Source organism: Artemia franciscana, chromosome 2 (assembly GCF_032884065.1).
Source record: "Artemia franciscana chromosome 2, ASM3288406v1, whole genome shotgun sequence".
Lineage (NCBI taxonomy): Eukaryota > Metazoa > Arthropoda > Branchiopoda > Anostraca > Artemiidae > Artemia > Artemia franciscana.
The window spans coordinates 49,145,507-49,170,324 of record NC_088864.1 but is presented as its reverse complement, the minus strand read 5'-3'; the positions used below and the strand labels follow the sequence as shown (position 1 = coordinate 49,170,324).

Genomic DNA, 24,818 nt, shown 5'->3' with positions numbered 1-24,818 from the left:
GGGAGAGATTACCCTGGATATGGACGGAAAGAAGTGGAGGCAAAGCATAAAGAGCAAAAAGAACCAAACTACTGTTTGGACAAGTTTGGTTCCGTCAGGTGTAAACGCTGAGAAGCAGGAAATTTTCTTGTGAAAAATGTTAGCAATGACCGCCCTTTGGATTTAAGCCGACACATAGGGAGTAAGCCGGAAACTGCTAGCCCCTCAAGGCGTTATTACATTCACCTGTGCAATACTATATCGCACCTGTAATGGTATAGCACTGCTATGTAATGGGGAATGCCTGTTACGTAATAGGGATTGTTTAGTTATACAAAAGCTACGTAAAAGGGAGGGTTTTCTAAAAGATACAGGTGATAATTATGTCGTCGGGAGGGCTTTCTAAACGATGCGTGTGTTAATTACCTAGTAGAGGATGTTTAAAAACCTTCAGGGCCCCTGCCAAATAAGGACTTCCTTGGTTGTTACGTAACCCATCCCGCCAAATCAGAATTTCTTTGGATGCTACGTAATAGGGTTTAGTTGTTATATGATATTTTTTTTGTTAACACGTCCCATAACGCAACAGTTATAAAATATGATGTATGATGTATAAATATGATCAAATTTTATATAAAATAATAAAATATGAACCCCATTATATGCCATCCAAAGAAATTCAGATTTGTTGGGGTCTCAGAAGGTTTCTAAACACTTTCTATTAGGTGATTAACACCTACGTCTTTTAGAAAATCCTCCATATTATGTAGCATTTGCTTAACTAAACAATCCCTATTACTTAACAGGCATTCCCCATTACTTTGGCATACTATACCTTTGCAGGTGCGCTAGAGCAATGTGCAGGTGTTTGTTATAACATCTTGAAGGGCTAGTAGCTTCAGATTCATCCCCTATGTGCGCGCTTGAATCCAAAGAGTGATCACTCTAAATGTTTTGACTAAATAAACATCGTTGTTTTTATTGGGTTAGAATTTTATCCATAAGAACCAATCAAGCTTAGTACTCTTTCTACTCAATCAAAATTTGTCGCAGTAATTACAGGAAGATACAACAATGAGCAAAACAATAATGGGATTGGCTAAAAAAGTAATTCACAAAAATAACTTTTACTGTTAGGTGAACATAAATAGCAGTAAGGATTCCTGAATTAAATTTGAATTAATCAAAAGTAGTGGAGAAAACCTGAAAATAAATTTCATTAGGCAGTTTTTTTTCGAAACTCGTTCTTTAATTTTGTCTCAGTAAGGGGACTGGAAGCAAAAGTATTCATGGAGAGGAATTGTAGACTTCCAGTTAAAGGTTTTCGATGATTTAGGTTTCAATGGTAATCTTGTAATGATTCAAATCCTTCCTACTGCAGAAATGGCGCCAAAAGTGCAATTTTATGCCATGTGGATCTACACGATAACGTTATTAAAAAGAATTTATAAAAATAACAAAACACATCAGCGTTTAAAGTTTTTTCGCAAAATTCACAGAAATTTGTTTTGTGGTCAATTTTTACTATTAGAATATTTATTATTAACTATTATTATTCGTGAACCAAATTCAAATGAATTAATATTTTTTCATTAGCCAGTTTTTTGACGGACATCGCCCTCTTCTACTTAGAACATATCTGGTGTATGAGGGACCATTTGTAAAAATCATTTTAGAAAATGGGATTTGTTTTAAGATAATGCAATATAGTCTAACAGGTGATTTTCCGAGCATATATCGACATTTTCTTGCAATACTTTTGATGCTAGTACGCGATAGTGTACAATAGTTATGTACATAGCAATTCATTTAGGGGTAGGTGCCAAAATTTACCAAATTTACCCAGCATTTTCGAGATTTGGAGAGTAACTCCAAAACCTTCTTCGTATCCATTGGGCATGTCCCAGGATACTGGAACTTCCAATTTGCAAGCACATTAATGCTGTTTTGGCGCTTGCTTGGTGAGGGTAGAAATAAAGTGATTACCAGGGAGAGGATGGAAAATAAGTCTAAAAAGAAAAAAAACAGGTAGGTTATGGAAACATTATCGAAAAAATTGCGGTAGGCGCATGCAGTAAGATAGCTCACTGGGTCGGGAACATGCTAATGTCCATATATTTTTTTTCTTTGGGTTGTGAGGGGTAAAATCAGTAAAAAAAAGCCATGCAAGTCAGGATTTCTATAAGAGACATAAGTATTTATTTGGAATTAAAAACACATGATATTTCGAAGGGGTAATATTGCCCGTTCCTTTTTATGGATTTATTGGAATTAAATAGGCATTTATTTGGAATTAAAAACACATAATATTTCAAAGAGGGTGGGGCTTAATGACCCTAGCATAAGTGACTGGTCTAGACTCTTTTGAGGCTTGTCATCATCTCTCCTGGGGATATATACAGGGTTGTCGACTGTTCTTAATTTTATGAAGCTTTGTTCTTCCTTTAAAATTTTTTTCATCTTTACAGCTAACAGCTTTCTGATTGCCATGACCTTCGACGATCCAATGTGCAATAGATGGTGCCACCAATCCTGCTATTAAAACACATAAGGCTAATAAACGGGTAACATTATAGTCGCACATGGGTAAAATCAAAATTAGGCTTGGTTACAGCGCAATTTCGTATCCCATTCGTAACTTCTCGAGTTGAAAGATATTTGACTTTCAGGTACACAATTTACGAATGACTAGCAAGACTAAAGATATAAATTTTTGAAACTAAAAAGATGGAAGCTTGGAACAACAGTCTTCCTGTTTTCAAGACGAATCTGGCGAATAACAAGACCATAGTTGCCTATTAGTAGGCAATAGTTGGGAATAAATTAGTGTCGATACAAGCTTTTCAAACCAATTTCAAAACATTTCAATTTATGGATCTTTTCCGTCATACCTATACTACTATTTAATCGTTTATGAAGTTACTTCAGTTTAAGTTGAAACAAAGGTGGATTAGGCACAGATACTGGTAAACGGAGGACGTGAAATAAGATTATGAACAATCAATGTGCCTTAATGTGGCGGCACCCTAAACACTACGACTGGCAGGCCGTGACAAACACCAAGGAATCACCACCTTCTGATTTACAGCTTCTGTTACCTTAGTATGATGCATATATTCGGGAAACAAAGAAGCAATAGATATTAGCTGACAAATCATGTCTCTTGTGCTGCAGCCTGATTTATAACATTCAGGTGGTAAATCCTATCGTTGAGACAATTAGCATGTCGTTGCTATAAGATAGGCTGTCGGTTAAATAGACGAATTTATTGGTTATGGGAGTTCGTGTACAGGCCCTTTGGCGGCAAACAAGCCGAAAAAAACAACAACCAACGAATGAAGATCACTAACTAAAATATAGTATTGAACAAAAAACAAAATCCTCAACCTCTTAGATCGGTTTTAAAAGGAATTGAAGGACTCTTTTGAAGGAGGCGTGAAACTTGGGGCAGAGCACAAGTACAAAATAGGTGAATTAAGGGGTAAATATAAAATCACACAATTAATCGCAAAAACGTTGATATTATAAGGAGTAAATGAAACCAAATGCACCCGTCTTGCGCGCGCGGGTGCCTTGAGAAAAAGGAAGAACACATTATTGAGACATAAGAAACATTATTATTCTCAAAATGACGCTAAAGCCTCTTGGTGGTCACCGAAGTGATTAAAAGGGGGGTAATGCCCATAGATATATTTTTAGTGATTGTAAATAGCGCATTGCAGCTTCAATGCTAAAAGGAGATCGTCGTGATGTAGCACTACTCCTGAGACAAACGCAGTCGAGGATTAGGCTACTAAATTAATATCAGTATGCCACGTTCTCAATAAGATATTTGGATGATTTGTTTTGTATTACCTTTCTATTTTGAGTTGATAAAGTAGTGTCAAAATTTAAAGTATAAATGTTTCTAATTTACATTTTTCTTTACCATAGTTGACGAAAGCGGTAGAAATGTTAAACATATATCTCTGTTTAATTGATCTAAATGCTGATGATGAACACTGTATATGTGTTCGAAATATCCAGTTAAATAATTTTATATCTATTCACTGTCAATAAAAAGGCATCATCCCTATTTTGAACTGTTTTACTTTCGTCATGGAAAGTCAGTGTGGTCTTCGAAGTTATCTAATTCTTTAAGAATGACGCCCGAATCACAAAGGCCGTTTAATTAGAATAAATTTGAAAGCACTAAAAAAAAATTTAGTGTAAAGAGTGAGGCATTGACGAGGGCTAAACTCCCTCATATACGTAATCATTTCTGTTCGTTTTAAGTTTCAATGTTGCTCCTCTTTCGATTGAAAGAAACCTGTTTTTTCATTTAATTTCTGATGTTTTGTAAATAATGCTGGGAAATCTGCCCCCCCCCTTCATGGAAAAATTATCTTCCCCAATGAGAAATTCCTCCATGGAGATATCCTCCCGCGTAAACCCTTCCCCCGACCCCCCAACAGAAAAAAATCCCCTTGAAAACGTCTGTGTACTTCCCAATAACCAATGCTATATGTAAAAAATGGGCTAAATTCATGACTTGCAGCCCTTCCCCCTGGGACTGTGAGGGATTAAGTCGTCCTCAAATACAGAGTTATGAGATTTTTCGACTATGCTGAACAAAATGGCTATCTCAAAATTTTGATCCGGTGACTTTGGATTCCATTGATGTTTTAATTCTTTTGATTCTTTAGAATCAATTCTTTAATTCTTTATTTTTTCCCAATTTATCTATTACTAATACTACTACTAACAAATCACCGCAGCACCAAGCCGCCCGAGGCCAATCCGTTCCTTTTCATTGGGTTTAGGACCTATAGTAAGAATGACAGATTTTTTTTTTATACAACAATGATACTTTCGGTGGTACGTGAGCAGGCTGTAATCAGTGGTTCTGTATACCTTTTTAGTGGTATCAATTCCCCAAAATTCAGGAGGATAGAATGCATTTTTAGATATCTAGGGTTGACAAATTTTTTGATTTTCTATTTTTAATTGAAAACATTCATTTTTAAATGAAAAAGCTCATATAGAAGGTATTTTGAAAATCTTGGTTGAAAGAACCCAGGGGGCACACGGCTCCCTGCCCCTGTCCCAATTGACGCCAACGTCTCTAAGATGTTTTTTATCCAAGAGTAAAAGAGAGATTATTTTCTAGTGTTTTTGTGTTTAAAAAATATGTTTAATTCCATTGGCTTATTTCTGTGACGTCTTTTCGTAAGTCAATCACATTCTTCATCTTTGGAGAGATAAACACAGGCTTTTCAAAGCCACACCTACCTGCATTAAACAGTTTGATGCTCATAAAAATTTTTGTGGGTAAAAAGGGGCACAGTGTCCAAATGAGTTTGATAACTACTGAACTATTCTAATAAAGCATTATGAAGCTTATAATTTTCAAGTTATACATCTATTCTTGTTTACTACAAAGCTGGTAGCTTTCTATGTTATGAACCTAGATGTAGTGTCGGGGCTACCATCTCAGTTCCATTTCATCCTAGACTGTCACCCTAAACTTATTCAGTTAAATAGAGCAAGAACATTCATGGCTGAATTCTGTGGGAACTGATACTATTACTAATTACTTTTTACATTGTCCCTATGCTTTGTCTGGTATCTATTTTGTATATTGATTTTAGAGTTTCAAGGAAGTCTCAAACATGTTTTTGAATTATTCCTATTTTTTTGCTTCTCTTTTTTCCCTGTCGATTCAAAAGCTAGCTACTTTCTACATTATGGCAGTATTTTCAGTTCTATCTCTCCCAAGACCGTCATCCTAAACTTATTCAGTTAAATAGACCAAGAAAATTCATAAGTAAATTATGTGGGAACTGATACTTAGTCCGAAACTGATACATAGAACTGATACTTTAGAACTGGAACTGACACTTAGTCCCTGTACTTAGTCCGCTATCTTACATATTGATTTTAGAGTTTCAAAAAGTCTCAAACATATTTTTGAATTATTCCTATTTCTTTACTGCTCCTTTCCCTATCGATTCAAAAGCTAGCTACTTTCTACATTATGGCAGCATTTGCAGTTCTATCTCACCCAAGACTGTCACCCTAAACTTATTCAGTTAAATAGACCAAGAAAATTCATGGCTGAATTCTGTGGGAACTGATACTATCCTTTAGAGTTTCTATCGGTGATAGCGGTTTCTGAGGAAGGCAATGGAGCTTGAATAAGATTAGAGAATGAGTAAGCGTTCCAAAACCGTCATATTTCTCCGGAATATGTTAGAAGGATGGACAAATAATTCACTTTTTGTGAATAAGAACTATGTTTCATTCATCAGTCTTTCTTCTGCCTTATTCTATATCAAACCCATCATTGTAATGATCTGTAAGTAATGAAAAACCTATGTAAATATTAACCAAAGCTGTTTTAAGATTATTGCCGTGTGTTAGAAGGGAGGAGGAACGCCCTGTGAAATTAATGTAATCTTAATTAAAATTATGCTGTCAAAGTTTATATATCTGGGCATCCTCAAAGAAGTATTTCAGTCTTCTTTATATGAAAATATGACATTTTGTATTAGTGTTCAAGGACGGTTAAGGACATGTGTTTATTTGATTGCCCCTCCCCTCAGAGATCTTTGTAATAAATCAGCGACTATAAAATATTAAAAGTTGTATAATTTCAACATGTATTTTTAGTTCTAGTGCTAAATTTAAATCCTAATTAAATTAGAAAAAAACAACTGAAAGTAAGGAGCAACATGAAAACTTAAAACGAACAGAAATTATTACGTATATGACGGGGGTTGCCCCCTCCTCAGTAAGTCACCCTTCACAGTAAATTTTTAGGACTAAAAAAATATCTTATTGTTCAAATTAAACGACCCTTCTGTTTCCAAAGTCGTTCTAGTCGTTCATTATCACGAACTGTTTGATAGATAACATCCCACAGTAAATCGCAGTTTTCAGCCATTTTGTGCCTTATAACGAGAATGTCATGATAAAGTTTATTTACTTTGTGGTTATACGTATCCTTATGAGAAGGTGATGCTAGCTAACTAGAAGATCAATCAAGCGGGTAGTTTTTTTGCCTGGATTATGTAACTAGTAAAAAATGTTGCCGATTCATGATCAGGAGTGTCTAATTTACCTATGGCCTCTCAGAACGTTTGAACTGAAAACTTTACCAATGAAAGCAAATATGCCTAAGTGAGCCCATTTACTCTCAGAGTATTGTGAACTAGACTGGAACACAAAGAGAAGAGGGAGAGGAGAAGAGCAGGAGGGTGACATCCTCGCTTTTACTTATGGTAATCCTTGTTCGTTTTAAATATCCTGTGGAAAGTGTCCACTTCGCTTTCATGAGAAAAATGTTAATATGTTCAATGCCGTCTCCAGGATTTTTTTGGATGGGGTTACTTTTTCTGATGGATTGGGGGGGGGGGGAGGGTGAAAAATAAATTAAAAATAAAGTAAAAATTATTTATAAGCATTGTATTACGTTTTTATGAGCTGGAAAAACATTTGGAGGGGGATCCGAACCACATAGCCCCCTTCGGATACGGCCTTGAAATACTCATTATCTTCGAAATCTGTTGTTTACATTTTGTTCTCCGGATATAAGGGACATCTAAAGCTCACCCCTTTCCCTTATGAGTCCTGTGCGGCGTAATACTACAGTGGTTATATATTCATATCAATGACAGAAAATTTACTTACCTCAAACGAGCTTTTTTTAAAATGTATATTATCTCATTTGTTTTAGTCTTGGGATTTATGCTTTGAATAATGTATGTTTGTAAGGCATAATAAGCACAGACTGCAGTAAAACAAGATTAGTGTGAAAGTGTGTGTAATATCATGGCTTACAGTCTTCCGTTACCCAAAGGGCAAAGATTTTTTCTTGTTTTTAACTTATTTACAGGGAGCCAACGCAAAAATCCCAAAAAATAAGTTATATTACAGATAGAAGAGTCAATAGTATGCATTCTGAGTTAATGAGACTGCCATAATAAATCTTTAACTTACTATTTTAGGGTGTAAGGATGGTGCGTTCAAGTGCACCGAATTCTGAGAGAGAATCTGGGATAATTTCCATTCCGGCATCTGACAAACCACACAAGTGTTGCGGATGTGGAAAGATCATTGCTGACAGATTTCTGCTTCAGGTAATTAACGCCAAAATTCGGTGCGTTACCTTGCTCTATTTTTTTTTTTTTTTTTTTCATTTAGTTCACTTTTTATTGGCAGAAATCAAAGAATAGGGGAAATTGTGAGAGCGGAAACTAGCGCTAGTTTTCGAAAAGGAAAATCATCAGTACCATCTAGCTTTTGGCGATTTTTTTTAACCCAAAATTGCTGCATATTTGTATTTTCAAGCACTTGGAAATGCAGGAAAGGGTAAAGAAAGAAGGTTTTGTTGAAGGTTTAGCTTGCGTGCCAGCTTACATTCAACTAGCCTAAGAAACCATCCAAAAATTTCCCTAAGCTAGCCTAGCTTTACTTAGTGCAGACGGAATTTTGACTTAAATAATTCTTGAAAATAAAAAATACTAATAAATGATCACTCAGAGATAGAATAGAATATATTTATTCACTACAATAGCCGGAGCTAGCATTAGCATGTCATGACAAAAATAATTTGTACCTTCAAAAACACTCAGAGGAATATTTTATCAAACATTATATATTAGTCATGTCAATATTATTAAAATGACGGGTAAAATATGGGACAAATGATTTACGATATCTCTCAGTACTATTGGCTGAGCAAGTCAGTAACTGTGGACAATTCTTTTTATTTGTCGGAGTCTAGTAACTGGTCCTTCGGTTGGGGGGCTCTCAAGGTTGGGTAGTAGACTATTGTATTCCAGATTAATCATGCACAATATGGAATCTTTTACTTTTAAATGAAGTCACCAGACGCAAAAACTGTATGTCAATGGCTTCAATTTACGAAAACTAGGGGAACACAAAATGTACTTTTTTAAAATATGCAGGGACCCTTTTTTTTAAATTCTCTATGGAAATACAAAAACTGGTATTTTTCAAAATCTCCCCGACCCGCTTAATTGACCGACCGTGTAAATGGCACTGGTAGTCTTAACTATTATTTGTACAGTGTTAAAAAAATTGTCGTTTGGTTTTGTGTCATAACTATCTTGATTTTTAAATGATCATCAAGATGAAGTATTTAAAACTTACGCTTTGGTAACATTTGTTAAATTTTCTTTTTTGAAATATTTTTAAGTGAGAGTTCTTCAGTAAATTGTTTCCGCAAATTGATAGTTTTCAAAATCACTGAAGCCCTTCAATGGAACTCTTTTAGATATGTCTGCTCATATAGTTTATGTAGAACAACTCGGGGGAGGGGGCACTTTCCGTCACCCGGTACTCATATCAGAACACCAAATGGGCTACGTAGTTCTGCCACACTCGACACAGCTTCTGCCACGCTTGTCCCAGTTTCCACCCGCATGTGCATAGTTTGCACCAGCTTCGTGCACTTACGTCACGCTTGGTACGTGCCGCCTGGTTTACGTGATTTTTAAAATTGGACACCCCCTCAGAAAAACTGAAAGAAAAATGCTTTGGAGATTCGTTCTAACCTGCTGCGTACAGCCAAACATGCTCCTTCAAAGGCTGTGGAATTGAATAATTATGTCCAAAACTGACAGTCACCATCTCGAGACAATCCGTGAGTTGGTTGTAGTATGGCACAATTTGAATGGAATTGTTTAGTTTTGTCATGTCATCCCCTGATCAAAGCTGTCCACTCTTGCTGGTTGCTAGTCATCAACAGAGGTAAGATGGATAGAAAAAGGCACCTTGGCGGATGTAGGAATTTTTTGGGGGGTTTTCCTGAACAATTTTTAAGGTAAAAGGGGCGATCCTTGTAGGTTTGAATGAAAATTTTGTATCGAAAATCTCTAAAATAAGATAACATATCCAGGGTCAAACCTTAATTTCATAATAAATAGGCTTTTAAATATGAATAAAATGACTAAAACAATTTAGAATAATTGCAGAATGTTATGCAAGGAGTTGATAGAAAAATACACTGCACGACTGCTGCACTTGTGCAGGGTACGGCGGAGGAAAAGTGCGTGCCAACGCGTTTGGCTCAGACAAACTAATGTTTCCTCTGAAACGTGCAATTTACGACACGTCTACACTATAGCTGTAACTTGCATTGAAAGGCAATCATGTCTCTGGATTCAGTAGTTCTGGATCTGTTGTTTCACCGAGCCAGAATTATGATGCTGATTAGTTTTTTTTTCTTAGAGAATGATCTGACTTCATTTGACAAATTTAAGAATTTTGCCATGTTATTTGCCTATTTTCCAAATATTTTTCAATCTAAAGAAAAACTAATGCAATAAATAGAATCTAACTTTGTAGATAGATTATCGAAGGGTAACGGAATTGTCGTTTAAAGTGGAACATTGTCTGTGAGCTAAGCAGGGCCGTATCCAGGATTTTTTTTTTCGAGGAGTGTCTTACTCAAGGATATATTTTTTTTGGGAGGGGGTTACGCACAAAAAACGCATAAAAAATTTGTTTATATCCATTTTCGTTATGTTTTTACGAGTCAGAGAAACATTTCGAGTGAGGTCAAACCCCCTACCCCCCTGGGTACGGCCTTGGAGCTAAGCTTCCTGATTCTCATGTAATACTACAAAGTGAGAAATTAAAATGAAAAAAAATGTATCAAAGTAAATAATAATACAAACACGACGAAATTCAATGGGTCATGGGAAGATTGATATCAAACAGTTCGTGGTAACGAACTGTAGTAAGGAGCGATCCGGCTCAATAGTAACCAAAACTCTAAAAAATTGAATTTTGATATCAATAGCTACATCAAAAGAATCGCATTTTAATGCTGATTTTAAATATATAAGTTTCATCAAGTTTAGTCTTAGCCATCAAAAGTTACGAGCCTGAGAAAATTTGCCTTATTTAGGAAAATAGGGAGAAACATCCCCTAAAAGTCGTAGGATCTTAACGAAAATGACACCATCAGATTCAGCGTATCAGAGAACCCTACTGTAGAAGTTTCAAGCTCCTATCTACAAAAATGTGGAATTTTGCATTTTTTGCCAGAAGACAAATCACGGGTGCGTGTTTATTTGTTTGTTTTTTTTTTTGTTTTTTTTTTTTCCCCAGGGGTCATCGTATCGACCAAGTGGTCCTAGAATGTCGCAAGAGGGCTCATTCTAACGGAAATGAAAAGTTCTAGTGCCCTTTTTAAGTGACCAAAAAAATTGGAGGGCATCTAGGCCCCCTCCCACGCTCATTTTTTTCCCAAAGTCAACGGATCAAAATTTTGAGATAGCCATTTTGTTTAACATAGTCGAAAATCATAATAACTATGTTTTGGGGATGACTTACTCCCCAACAGTCCCTAGGGGAGGGGTTGAAGTTACAAACTTCAACCAGTGTTTACATATAATAATGGTTATTGGGAAGTGTACAGACGTTTTCAGGGGGATTTTTTTGGTTTTGGGGGTAGCGTTGAGGGAGGGGGCTATGTGGGAGGATCTTTCCCTGGAGAAGTATGCCATGGGGGAAAAAAATTCAATGAAAAGGGCGCAGGACGAATCTGGTCACGTTAGAAAAAAACGTCAAATTAAGAGCTTAATATACAATGCTGGGTGTTCGGAGCCTCTCTATTATGGAGTATAATTTGAAAATAACACAACTATACGAGCGATAAAACATATATACCACAACCATAACTCAACTAACGAAAGAACTGCTAAGAGATAACACAACTATAAAGCGAAAACAGGTCAAAACTAACGGGAAAATAAACGAACTAAGAGGTGGAAGGGGCCCAGAGAAAAAATATAATCCTTTTTCAATTTTGAGCCTAACTTCCGCAAAGGAGTAATAATTTCAGAAGCCCCGAAATACCGAATTATTTTCTTTTCAAACAGTTCGTGTTAAGCAACTAAGGGGCGACCCGGCTCAATAGTAAACGAAACTCTAAAAACGGAATTTTGATGCTAAAAGATACATCAAAAGAATCGAATTTTTACGCTGATTCTAAATATATAAGTTTCAATTAATTTAGTCTTTGTCATCAAAAGTTACGAGACTGAGAAAATTTGCCTCATTTTGGAAAAAAGGGGGAAACATCCCCTAAAAGTCATAGAATCTTAACGAAAATCACACTATCGCATTCGGTATATCAGAGAACTGTATAGCAAAAATTTCAAGCTCCTATCTAAAAAATATAGAATTTTGTATTTTTTGCCAGAAGACAAATCACGGGTGCGTGTTTATTTGTTTGTTTGTTTTTTTTGTTTTTTTTCCCAGGGGTCATCTTATCGACCAAGTGGTCCTAGAATGTCGCGAGAGGGCTCATTCTAACGGAAATGAAAAGTTCTAGTGCCCTTTTTAAGTGACCAAAAAAATTGGTGGGCAAATAGGCCCCCTCCCGTGCTCATTTTTTTCCAAAAGTCAACAGATTAAAATTTTAAGAAAGCCATTTTGTTCAGCATAGTCGAAAACCATAATAACTATGTCTTTGGGAATGACTTACTCCCCCACAATCCCTGAGGGAGGGGCTGCAAGTTACAAACTTTGACCAGTGTTTACATATAGTAATGGTTATTGGGAAGTGTACAGACGTTTTCATGGGGATTTTTTGGTTTGGGGGTGGGGTTGATGGGAGAGGGCTTTGTTGGAGGATCTTTCCTTTGAGGAATATGTCATGGGGGAAGAAAAATTCAATGAAAAGGGTGCACGATTTTCTAGCATTACTATAAAAAAAACAATGAAAAAATAAACATGAAAACGTTTTTTTCAAATGAAAGTAAGGAATAGCATTGAAATTTAAAACGAACAGAGATTATTACGCATATGAGGGGTTCTAAAAATACTTTAGCATAAAGAGCGAGGTATTTAGGAGGAGATAAATACCTCGCTCTTTATGCTAAAATATTTTTAGTGATTTCAACTATTTATTCTACGGCCTTTTTGATTCAGGGGTCATTCTTAAAGAATTGGGACAAAACTTACGATTTAGTGTAAAGAGCGAGGTATTAACGAGGGTACAAACCCCCTCGTACATATAATAAAAATATAAGAATATAAAAGTTTGTTACGTAAGTTAATTCTTAAGTTACGTATATTTTTTACTAATAAAAACGTTCGTTGAATATTAAAAGTTCTAGTAGCCTTTTTAAGTAACCGAAAAATTGGAGGGCAGCTAGGCCTCCTTCCCCACCCCTTATTTCTCAAAATCGTCTGATCAAAACTAAGAGAAAGCCATTTAGCCAAAAAAAAATTAATATACTAATTTCATTTCAATAATTTATGTGCGGAGAGCCAAAATCAAACATGCATTAATTCAAAAACGTTCAGAAATTAAATAAAAAAAACTAGTTTTTTTAACTGAAAGTAAGGAGCGACATTAAAACTTAAAACGAACAGAAATTACTCCGTATATGAAATGGGTTGTCCCCTCCGCAGTCCCACGCTCTTTACGCTAAAGTTTTTAGTTGTTTTAAAAAGTAGAATTGTGGCAAAGAGTCAAACTTTAGCGTAAAGAGCGAGGGATTGCGGAGGGGACAACCCATTTCATATACGGAGTAATTTCTGTTCGTTTTAAGTTTTAATGTCGCTCCTTACTTTCAGTTAAAAAAACTAGTTTTTTTTATTTAATTACACCTAGAGTGTAAGCTGTTTAGTCTAGTTTTTTTATTCATTTATAAAAGTTTCTGGATGTGAGGACGAAAAATTCAGGCTTTTTTTATTCAGGAGAAACATTAAGGACAAAAATTCTTGCTGATGAGATAAATACCGGCAGCACAATATTGTTAAGTTACATGTTAATTTTGAATGATGTTACTCTTTTTCAAAATGGCCCAAAAAGTTAAATTGCATTTAATTATCAGCAGTAGGTATCCCATGCCCTAGTGCAGGTAGTTGGAGAGGGACTAGAAACTAAGGCCATATTATTATTATCTCATATTGTTATGTTAATATTAAAAATTCTGAGCAAAAAAAGCATGATAATAGCAGGCATCTTTCAATAATGGCAAATTTCATGCCCGTGTTTCTTCAGCAATTAAAATGCAACAAGCTATATCATAGGAAAAAGATTGTTTTTTTAACGTTTTATTAAATAAAAAAACAAGTTTTTATAACTGAAAGTAAGGAGCGACATTAAAACTTAAAAAGAACAGAAATTACCCTGTATATGGAATGGGCTGCTCCTTCTTCAACGCCTTGCTCTTTGCACTAAAGTTTGACTCTTTCTCTCAACTCTACTTTTTAAAACAGTAAAAACTTTAGCGTAAAGAGTAGGGCGTTGAAGAAGGAGCAGCCCATTTCATATACGGGGTAATTTCTGTTCTTTTTAAGTTTTAATGTCGCTCCTTACTTTCAGTTAAAAAAAACTTGTTTTTTTATTTAATTTCTGAACGTTTTTTAGTTAATCCATGTTTTGATTTTGGCTCTCCGCAGATGAATAATTAAAGCGAAATTTGCATATTTATTTATTTGGCTAAATGGCTTTCCCATAGCTTTGATCGAATGATTTTGCGAAAAAAGGAGGGGAAGGAGGCCCAGTTGCTCTCCAATTTTTTGGGTACTTAAAAAGGCAACTAGAACTTTTAGTTTTTACGAACGTTTTCATTAGTAAAAGATATACGTAACGAATTAGCTTATGTAACAAACTTCTATGTTCGTATGTTTTTATTACGTATATGAGAAGTTTCGCCCACTCGTCAATACCTCGTCAATAACTCTTTGCATTAAAGCTTAAATTTTGTCCCCTGAATCACAAAGGCCGTAGAATAAATAGTTGAAATTACTAAAAATCCTTTAGCGTAAAGAGTGAGGTATTAGGAGGAGGTGAACCCCTTATATGCGTAATATTTTCTGTTTGTTTTAAGTTTTAATGCTACTCCATACTTCCAATTGAAAAAAACTTTTTCATGTTTATTTTCTCATTGGTTTTTATGGCACTTGGTATTAACCAAGTGACATATAGCAGTCGCCAATTCTGTCGGTCTGTCGGTCTGTCTGTCGGTCTGTCGGTCGGTCTGTCGGTCCCGGTTTTGCTACTTTAGGCACTTCCAGGTAAGCTAGGACGATGAAATTTGGCAAGCGTATCAGGGACCGGACCAGATTAAATTAGAAATAGTCCTTTTCCCGATTTGACCATCTGGGGAGGCGTGGGGGCCCGGTTAATTCGCAAAAAATAGAAAAAATGAAGTATTTTTAACTTATCAGCGGGTGATTGGATCTTAATGAAATTTGATGTTTGGAATGATATTGTGTCTCAGAGCTCTTATTTTAAATCCCGACTGGGTCTGATGACATTGGGGGGAGTTGGAGGGGGAAACCTAAAATCTTGGAAAACACTTATAGTGGAGGGATCGGGATGAAACTTGATGGGAAAAATAAGCGCAAGTCCCAGATACATGATTGACATAATCGGAACTGATTTGCTCTCTTTGGGGTAGTTGGGGGGGTTGTAATTCTTAAAAATTAGAAAAATTAGGTATTTTCAACTTACGAACGGGTTATCGGATCTCAATGAAATTTGATGTTTAGAAGGATATCGTGTCTTAGAGCTCTTATTTTAAATCCCGACCGGATCTGGTGATGGGGGCGGGGAGTTGGGAGGGGGAAATCTAAAACTTGGAAAACACTTAGAGTGGAGGGATCGGGATGAAACATGGTGGGAAAAATTAACACAAGTCCTAGATAGATGATTGACATAAACGGAATGGATCTGCTCTCTTTTGGGTAGTTGGGGGGGGGGGGGTATTTCTGAAAAAAATGAGGTATTTTTAACTTACGAACGGGTGATCGGATCTCAATGAAATTTGATATTTAGAAGGATATCGTGGCTCAGAGCTCTTATTTTAAACCCGACCGGATCTGGTGACATTGGGGGGGGGGGAGTTGGGAGGGAGAAACCTAAAAATTGGAAAACACTTAGAGGGGAGGGATCGGGATTAAACTTGGTGGAAAAAAAACACGAGTCCTAGATACATGATTGACATAACCAGAACGGATCCGCTCTCTTTGGGGTAGTTGGGGGGGGTTAATTCTGAAAAATCAGAAAAAATTAGGTATTTTTAACTTACGAACGGGTGATTGGATCTCCATGAAATTTGATTTTTAGAAGGATATCGTGTCTCAAAGCTTTTATTTTAAATCCTTACCGGATCTGGTGACATTGGGGGAAGTTTGGGGTGGGGAAACCTAAAATGATGGGAAACGCTTAGATTGGAGGGATTGGGATGAAACTTGGTTGGAAAAATAAGCAGAAGTCTTGCATACGTGATTTACATAATTGGAACGGATCTGCTCAATTGCGGGGGGGGGGGGGTAATCCTGAAAAATAAGAAAAATGACGTATTTTTAACTTACGAAGGAGTGATCGGATCTTCATGAAACTTCATATTTAGAAGGACCTCGTAACTCCGATATCTTATTTTAAATCTCAACCGGATCAAGCGTAATTGGGGGGGGGGGGCAGTTGGGGGACCGGAAATCTTATAAAATACTTAAAGCGGTGAGATCAGGATGAAACTGGATGGGAAGAGTAGAAACCTGTCTAAGATACGTGACTGACATAACTGGACCGGATCTGCTCTCTTTGGTGGAATTGGGGGGGGGGGGTAATATTGAAAATTGAGGTATTTGTAACTTACGAAAGGGTGACCAGATCTTAATGAAATTTGATATTTAGAAGGATCTTGTGCTTTAAAGTTCTAATTTCAAATTCCGACCAGATCCTTTGACATTCGGGGGAGTTGGAGGGGGGAACCGGAATTCTTGGAAAACATGAAAATTGGAGTATTTATATCTTACGAATAGATGATCGGATCGTAATGAAATTTGATTTTTAGAAGGAATCCATGTCTCAGAGCTCTTATTTCAAATCCCGTTTAGATCTTTTGACATTGTGGGGATTTGGAGGGGGGAAATCTTGGAAAAACACTTGGAGTGTAGGAATCGGGATGAAGCTTGGTGGATAGAATAAACAAATGTCCTTGATACGTGATTGACAGAATCGTACTGGATTCGCTCTTTTGGGGGGAGTTGGGGGGAGGGGTTCAGTGATTTGGCGATTTCGGTGCTTCTGGACGTGATAGGGCGATGAAAATTGGTTGGCGTGTCAGGGAGCTGCACAATTTGACTTGATAAAGTCGTTTTCCCAGATTCGACCATCTGGAGGGCAAAAGGTAGAGGAAAAATTAGAAAAAATTAGGTATTTATAACTTACGAGTGGGTGATCGGATCTTAATGAATTTTGATATTTAGAAGGACTTTGTGACTCAGAGCTCTTATTTTAAATCTTGACCGGCATTAAGCCTCTTATTTTCCTTTTTAAATCAATCTATTGATTCATAGAATTTTGTTAGAGCTCATACCATATGATCTCTTGGCTCTTTGCTCTTCTCGCCTCGTCACAAGTGCCATATGAGCTCTTAGCTCTTGTTTAAATAATGCTAGAAAATACTCCGCCCCCTTTATGGAAATCTTCTTCCCCCATGACAAATTCTTCCATGGAAAATTTCTCTCACATAGCCCCCTCTTCTCAACCCCCCCCCCTCCCCACCAAAAAATTCCCCTGAAAATGTCTCTACATTTCCCAATAACCATTAATATATGCAAACACTGGTCAAAATTTGCAACTTGCAGCCCCTCCCACGGGGACTCTGGGGGAGTAAGTCGCCCCCAAAGACATAGTTATAAGGTTTTTCGACTATGTTGAATAAAATGGCTATCTCAGAATCTTGATCCGACTACTTTGGGAAAAAATGAGCGTTGGGGGGGGGGCTTAGGTGCCCTCCGATTTTTTTGGTCATTTAAAAAGGGCACTATAACTTTTCATTTCCGTTCGAATAAGCCCCCTCGCAAAATTCTAGGACCACTGGGTCGATACGATCACCCCTGGGAAAAAGAAAAAAAAGAAACAAATAAACACGCATCCGTGATTTGTCTTCTGGCAAAAATACAAAATTCCCCATTTTTGTAGATAGGATCTTGGAACTTGTACAATAGGGTTCTCTGATACGCTGAATCTGATGGTGTGATTTTCATTAAGATTCTATGATTTTAAGGGGTGTTTCACCCTATTTTCTAAAATAGGGCAGATTTTCTCAGGCTCGTAACTTTTGATGGGTAAGACTAAACTTGATGAAACTTATATATTTGAAATCAGCATTAAAATGCAATTCTTTTGATGTACCTATTGGTATCAAAATTCCGTTTTTTAGAGTTTTGGTTACTATTGAGCCGGGTCGCTCCTTACTACAGTTCGTTACCACGAACTGTTTGAAAGAAAATAATTCGATATTTGGGGGCTTCTGACATTATTACTCCTTTGCGGAAGTTAGGCTCAAAATTGGAAAAGGATTATATTTTTTCTCTGGGCCCCTTCCACCTCTTAGTTCGTTTATTTTCCCGTTAGTTTTCACCAATTTTCGCTTTATAGTTGTGTTATCTTTTAGCAGTTCTTTCGTTAGTTGAGTTATGGTTGTGGTATATATGTTTTATCGCTCGTATAGTTTTGTTATTTTCAAATTATACTCCATAATAGAGAGGCTCTGAACACCCAGCATTGTATATTAAGCTCTGAAATTGACGTTTTTTTCTAACGTGACCAGATTCGTCCTGCGCCCTGTGCCCTTTTTATTGAATTTTTCTTCCCCCATGACATATTTCTCCAAGGAAAGATCCTCCCACAAAGCCCCCTCCCCTCAACCCTACCCCCAAAACCAAAAAAATCCCCCTGAAAACGTCTGTACACTTCCCAATAACCATTATTATATGTAAACACTGGTCGAAGTTTGTAACTTGCAGCCCCTCCCCCAGGGACTGTGGGGTAGTAAGTCATCCCCAAAGACATTGTTATTATGGTTTTCGACTATGCTGAACAAAATGGTTATCTCAAAATTTTGATCCATTGACTTTGGCAAAAAAATGAGCGTGGGAGGGGGCCTAGATGCCCTCCAATTTTTTGGTCACTTAAAAAGGACACTAGAACTTTTCATTTCCGTTAGAATGAGCCCTCTTGCGACATTCTAGGACCACTTGGTCGATACGATAACCCCTGGGGAAAAGAAAAGAAAAACAAAAACAAACAAATAAACACGCACCCGTGATTTGTCTTCTGGCAAAAAAATACAAAATTCCACATTTTTGTAGATAGGAGCTTGAAACTTCTACAGTAGGGTTCTCTGATACGCTGAATCTGATGGTGTCATTTTCGTTACGATCTTACGACTTTTAGGGGGCTCGGCTCGTAAAATTTTCTCAGGCTCGTAACTTTTGATGGGTAAGACTGAACTTGATGAAACTTATATATTTAAAATCAGCATTAAAATGCGATTCTTTTGATGTAGCTATTGATATCAAAATTCAATTTTTTAGAGTTTTGGTTACTATTGAGCCGGATCGCTCCTTACTACAGTTCGTTACCACGAACTGTTTGATAAAGTAAAAGCAAATATTTAGAATGATTCGAGAAACTAAATATACGTTTTAAATAACAAAGTGGTATGTTTACTTGAGATTTAAGACGATCTTAGCGGGAAGTCCATGTGAAAAAAAGAGGGGGGAGGGAGCAAATCTTTTAAATGCGGCAATGCTTACTTGATCGATTTACTGCTGATACGCAACAAGTTTTAAACGAGTAGCAATAGGGATTTTAAATGACACAGCCTTTCACTTCATTTAAAATATTAAAATTTGATATGGCCTTAAACCCGAATGTTATAACCAGACTTAGCCTACCTTCTTTCTGAACTTTATAAATTATTGACTAGTGTTCAGGCTTAAGATAACAAAGTAACGTTTTTCTGGTCGTATTTCTTGGGGATAAGGGATCAACTTTGGAATGAAGAATGGGGATGATTCAAAATCCGCTTTCTACCTACAGGTATAAATTTAAAAACTTACTTTTTAGGGGGTGTGGCTAGTTGAATATTTTTTCCTATGAGAAGGGTGATTTCATACTCCAATCCTGCATCATTTGATCCTAAATATTTAATTGACCTTGATTAGAATGGTGACAGGGTCTCTGAGATAGGTCTTGGGAAAAGCTTTTTCTCTTCTCCTTTTTATATGAAAGTATTAGTGAAACTAAAATCGATTACTGCCAAAACAGAGCCACTGGCGAAGCTTTTTAGAGGGCCCTCTTTATTTGACTTTAAAATTTGCGCAATCCCATTTCAAATTAAATTTATCGAAGAATCCGGTGATATGCCGACAGCGTCTCCAAAGTAAATCATATTGAAAAAACCTATCAGATCTCCCAATTTGGACCATAAAACTTTCAGTTTTGTTAAGACAGGAAAATCTATAATTTGAAATTTTTAATTTTCACAAGCCCTGGACCGAAATTTAATAAAAGAAGGTTATATCCCCAAGTTTGGCGTCACAGTTTCTTATTTAACACAATTAAAGTCTCCCTACCTCCCATATCTTTTGGTTCATTTATGTTAGCTTCCCTTTTATTAAATTTCACATTTCATGATGTTCTTTGGGTGAGTCCTAGACTGGAAATTTAATTTCTCGCTTTATTAATATTTACAGGAAGTTAATAGAAATTCAGATGAGATTTGTGGTGGTAATTGTTTCTTTGTATTGTTGATAATTGAAATTCATTAATTGATCCGCCTCTTCGCAGTCCTTTGAATGACCAGGAAATTACTTGGTGTTTTATTTAATTATTTCTTAACATGGAAGGATATGCACACCAAGCAGTATAATAAACTAATTAAAATAAATTAAGCCAAACTCATTAAAATTTTAATAAGACAAAGTAGTAAAAAATATTCATCTATTGTTCTAAATGTCGGAAAACTCTTTCTAAAGCAACATGATATAGCCTATCGGTACTGTAGTGTTTGATGGTTAAGACACATGCTGAATGGCTTCATCCCAGTGTATAGCCCTTGTTTTAAATTAATTTTTAAAAAACTCAGACAAAGAAGTTTTCTAAAGAAAAGTAAAGGCTATATTAAACTTAAGATCAGAAGAAATAGAAACCTACCATAACTCAAACTAAAAACAACCAGAAATTACTATTAATGAAAAAATAAAACCCAAAACGAACAAAAATTAAATAAACAATCATAGCAAACAAACAAACAATAGTTACTAATATAAATGAGTAAATGAATCTTGAAACGATTAAAACTTAAATCGAATATGCAAATTCAGCTTGTAACAAACAAAAATCTCAACAAAGAAGAGTTGGGTTTTGACTCCTTTACACTTTTACAATTAGGGAAGAGGGCAGTATCCAAACTCTTGTTTGTAGTGAAGCTATAATTGTCTTGACCAGTATGGAAAGAATTAATAAGATTAAACTAAATATTTGATATATAATGTTATTAATTGTTGAAAGCTCAACAGTCCAAAATTTAATTTTACTGTAATTTCTATGTTTATTTTTAATGTTGTAATAAATACAAAAGAAAACATTTGTAATATAATTCATTTTCAGTAAAGTGCCAATGACGCAGTAGGTCTTAGACTTTTACAGTGAAAGAAGGAGGCAAAACCCAAACTCTTCTTTGTAGAATTTTTTTTCGTTTCATGCCTGATTTGCATATCCAGTTTAAGTTTTACTCGTTTTAAGATTTACTTACTCATTTATATTAGTGACTTCTGTTTGTTTGTTTGCTATGATTGTTTATTTAATTTCTGTTCGTTTCGGGTCTCATTTATGCCTCAATAATAAAATATTTTTGCTCGTTTTAAGCTTGATTCGCATATTCAACTTACGCTTTACTCGTTTTGAGATTTATTTATTCATTAGTATTAGTACCTGTTGAATGTTTTTTTGCTATGATTGTTAATTTAATTTCTGTTCGCTTTGGGTTTCATTTATTCTCTAATATTAATTTCTGGTTGTTTCTAGTTTGAGTTATAGTGGGTTTCTATTTCTTCTGATCTTAAGTTCAATATGGCCTTTACTTCTCTTTAGAAAACTTCTTTTTCGACGACTTTTTTTTAATCAATTTCTGTTCGTTTTTAATTGCCAAAGTTTCAAGTTTTTTTAAGTTCCCTATTTCAAAATATTTTTTTGATTTTAAAATAGATCAACAGTTTTGGTAAGGATGAATAAATTTAACTGAATATTGCTAAAAGCTCACCAGCTCAAGAGTGTGTTTCACTCAGCCCGGATTTAAAGCTTTGACGCCTCGAGGCCAACCGTTTTTGCCGCTCTGTTTTTGTAAGATTTTCTGGGAAACCCCCAAAACTTTAGGAATAGAGAAAGCCGCTGGGCCTAGTGGGCTTGTTGGTAAATCCTTGTCTGGTATAACAAGATGACTATCTCAAAATTTTTATCGGATAGATTTGGGGAAAAAAGGCCGTGGGGGGCTAGTTGCCCTCGGATCTCTTTTGACTCTTAAAAAGTGAACTAGAACTTTTAGTTTCCTATCAAATGAGCCCTCTCTGAATTTTATACGAGCATCCCTTTCATATGAACCATATATGCCCCATGTATTTGGGAAAAAAGGGCGTTAGGTTTTTTTTGCCTCAGATCCCTCTTGACTCTTAAAAAGGGCACTAAAACTCTCGATTTCCAATTGAATTAGCCGTCTTTGAAGTTTATACGACGACCCTTTCCATATGAAGTGCTTCTGCGAAAAAAAAACAATAATAATAACAAAACATTGGAGCCGTTTGGCCTTTACTATAGGCAACGCTATAATGTTGCCTCTGATCGAATATTTTTTTTCTTCGTGATATTAGATTGGCGCAATATAGTTCATTTCAGAGTAGTACCAGAGATAGAAATAAAGAGGAAATGTGCCCTTTTCAAGCAACATATCTTCCCCTACATTCCCCCCCCTCCCTTCTAGAATTTGCCTTATCTGTAGGTTGTCTTTTCGTAAGTAAAAAAAGACGGTGTCCCAGAGAGGATATTTGAGAATATTGAAAGTAACTAAAGGGGGTGGTTTGTTTTGTGTTTTTTTTTTTAATCTTTCTACGGTCTTCAGAAAAGTCTTTCACCTGTCAAACTCTGTATTTTCCTATTTTCCATATGTTCTTTTGTTGTATTTGTTCTCATATGTTCTATTTTTTCGCGTGCAAAATTAATCACGTAATCATCTGTAGGGAGTTAGAACTTAAAGAAAGATGTGGTGGTTGATAATTTTTAAAGGGGATTCCAATACTTGTGAAGCTGATACACGTGTAAGGGAGCCCTGGGGCTTAAGTCCTTCAGTAAGTCGCGTGATTATTGATTTTTTTCCTAATTTAGATATGAATTCTTCGTTTTGAAGAATTTGATTTCCTGATCTTGCTTCAAGAATTTTAACCCCCTGATCTCCCTGCCTCTCTCTACTCAAAATAAAATCTAGAGTGAGTACTCATTCTGCGGATTAAGTTCTCAGGTTCAAGTATCCCTATTTTCGGTAGTATATTTTATAGGACTGTAGATGTATATATGAAAAATTTTCCCCATATGTCTCTTCGCAAACATCCCTTGCATCCTTTAATTTCACAGGCTTTGGATGGCTACTGGCATGAAGACTGTTTAAAATGCGGATGTTGCGACTGTCGCCTTGGAGAAGTTGGGTCGACGTTATTCACTCGAGCCAATTTAATATTGTGTCGGAGGGATTATCTAAGGTAAGATTCGTTTTCCAAGTTAAAGTGAAAAAGTGTGTCTTTTATATTTATCTTCGATTGAAATAAACAGTATGAATTCAGACATGGTATTGAATTGAGAAATACAAACGACAAACATGACTGTATGCTGTATGGTGGCCGACGTTCACCCCCCCCCCCTCCCGCCCCGGAAAATACCCCCGTTGAAAATACCTTCTCATGGAAAGGCTTTCTAAATTAGAAATTTTTATTTAAGTTTTTTTTTTCCCTAGGGGAAGGAATTTTGATACTTGTGTTTCATGCGTCACTCACTCAAGCTTACGCTGTGTAAAACTCTAGAACAAACCGTTTTCTTTGTTCGTTTCTTTCAGCTTAGCGTGAGACAAAACAAAGACAGGCGACAGAATAGATGGGGAATGTGTAATTTGGGCTACATATTTGCACATAAGGGGAGGGGGTAAAGTATTTGAACAGTTCGAAGTCAGAAAACAATTCTTACTTCATAATGTGAAGAATAACTGTACTAACACACTTTGCATGCAGACCCGCTACACTTTACCCCCCCCCCCTAATGTGCAAAGATATAGCCCAAATTTGGTTCTAAAGTAACGAAGAAACCGCTTTGTCCCCAAGTTTTACACATCGTGATCTTGAGTGAGTGGCGTACAATACACAAGTACCGGAATTTTTCATGGAGAGAGAGCCAGATTTCCTGGTATTATTTAAACACCATCTGAAATTAAAATTGTAAAACAAACAAGTTTTTTTAACTGAAAGTAAGGAGCAACATCAAAGCTTAAAACGTAATAAAACTATTACGTATATGAAAAGAGTTGCCCCTTCCACAAGACCTTGCTTTTTACGCTATTTTATCCTAATTCTTTAAGAGTGATTCCTGAAACACAATAGCCGTTTAACCAGAATAAAAAGCTTTGTTTTAAAGTTCTATAAAAAAAACTAGCGTAAAGAGCGAGGTCTTGAGGAGGAGGCGACCCCTTTCATATATATAATAATTTCTATTCGTTTGAAGTTATGATTTTGTTCCTTACTTTCAGTTGAAAACCTTGTCTTTTTTAATTTAATTTCTGATAGTTTTTTTTAATAATACCGAGAAATCCGGCTTGTGTATTATACGCCACTCACACAAGTTTACGATGTGTAAAACCCCAGAACAAACCGATTTCTTTTTTAGTTTCTTCGTTACTTTAGAAAAAATATGGGCTATATATTTACGCATTAGGTGGGGGGGGTAACGTATAGCGAGTCTGCATGCAAAATAT

The 24,818-nt window shown here is 36.1% G+C and overlaps 1 protein-coding gene across 6 annotated transcripts in view; it reads left to right on the top strand.

The window, feature by feature from the left end:
• Window positions 1–24,818, top strand: part of LOC136043076 (LIM domain only protein 3-like) — a 74,622-nt gene that overhangs the window by 25,959 nt on the left and 23,845 nt on the right. For all 6 annotated transcript variants that reach the window (XM_065728028.1, XM_065728039.1, XM_065728020.1 and 3 more), the window contains exons 2-3: window positions 7,968–8,099; window positions 23,435–23,559. In XM_065728028.1, the coding sequence (XP_065584100.1) occupies window positions 7,977–8,099; window positions 23,435–23,559 (248 nt within the window). In that variant the 5' untranslated portion in view covers window positions 7,968–7,976. The remainder of the gene's footprint in view (window positions 1–7,967; window positions 8,100–23,434; window positions 23,560–24,818) is intronic.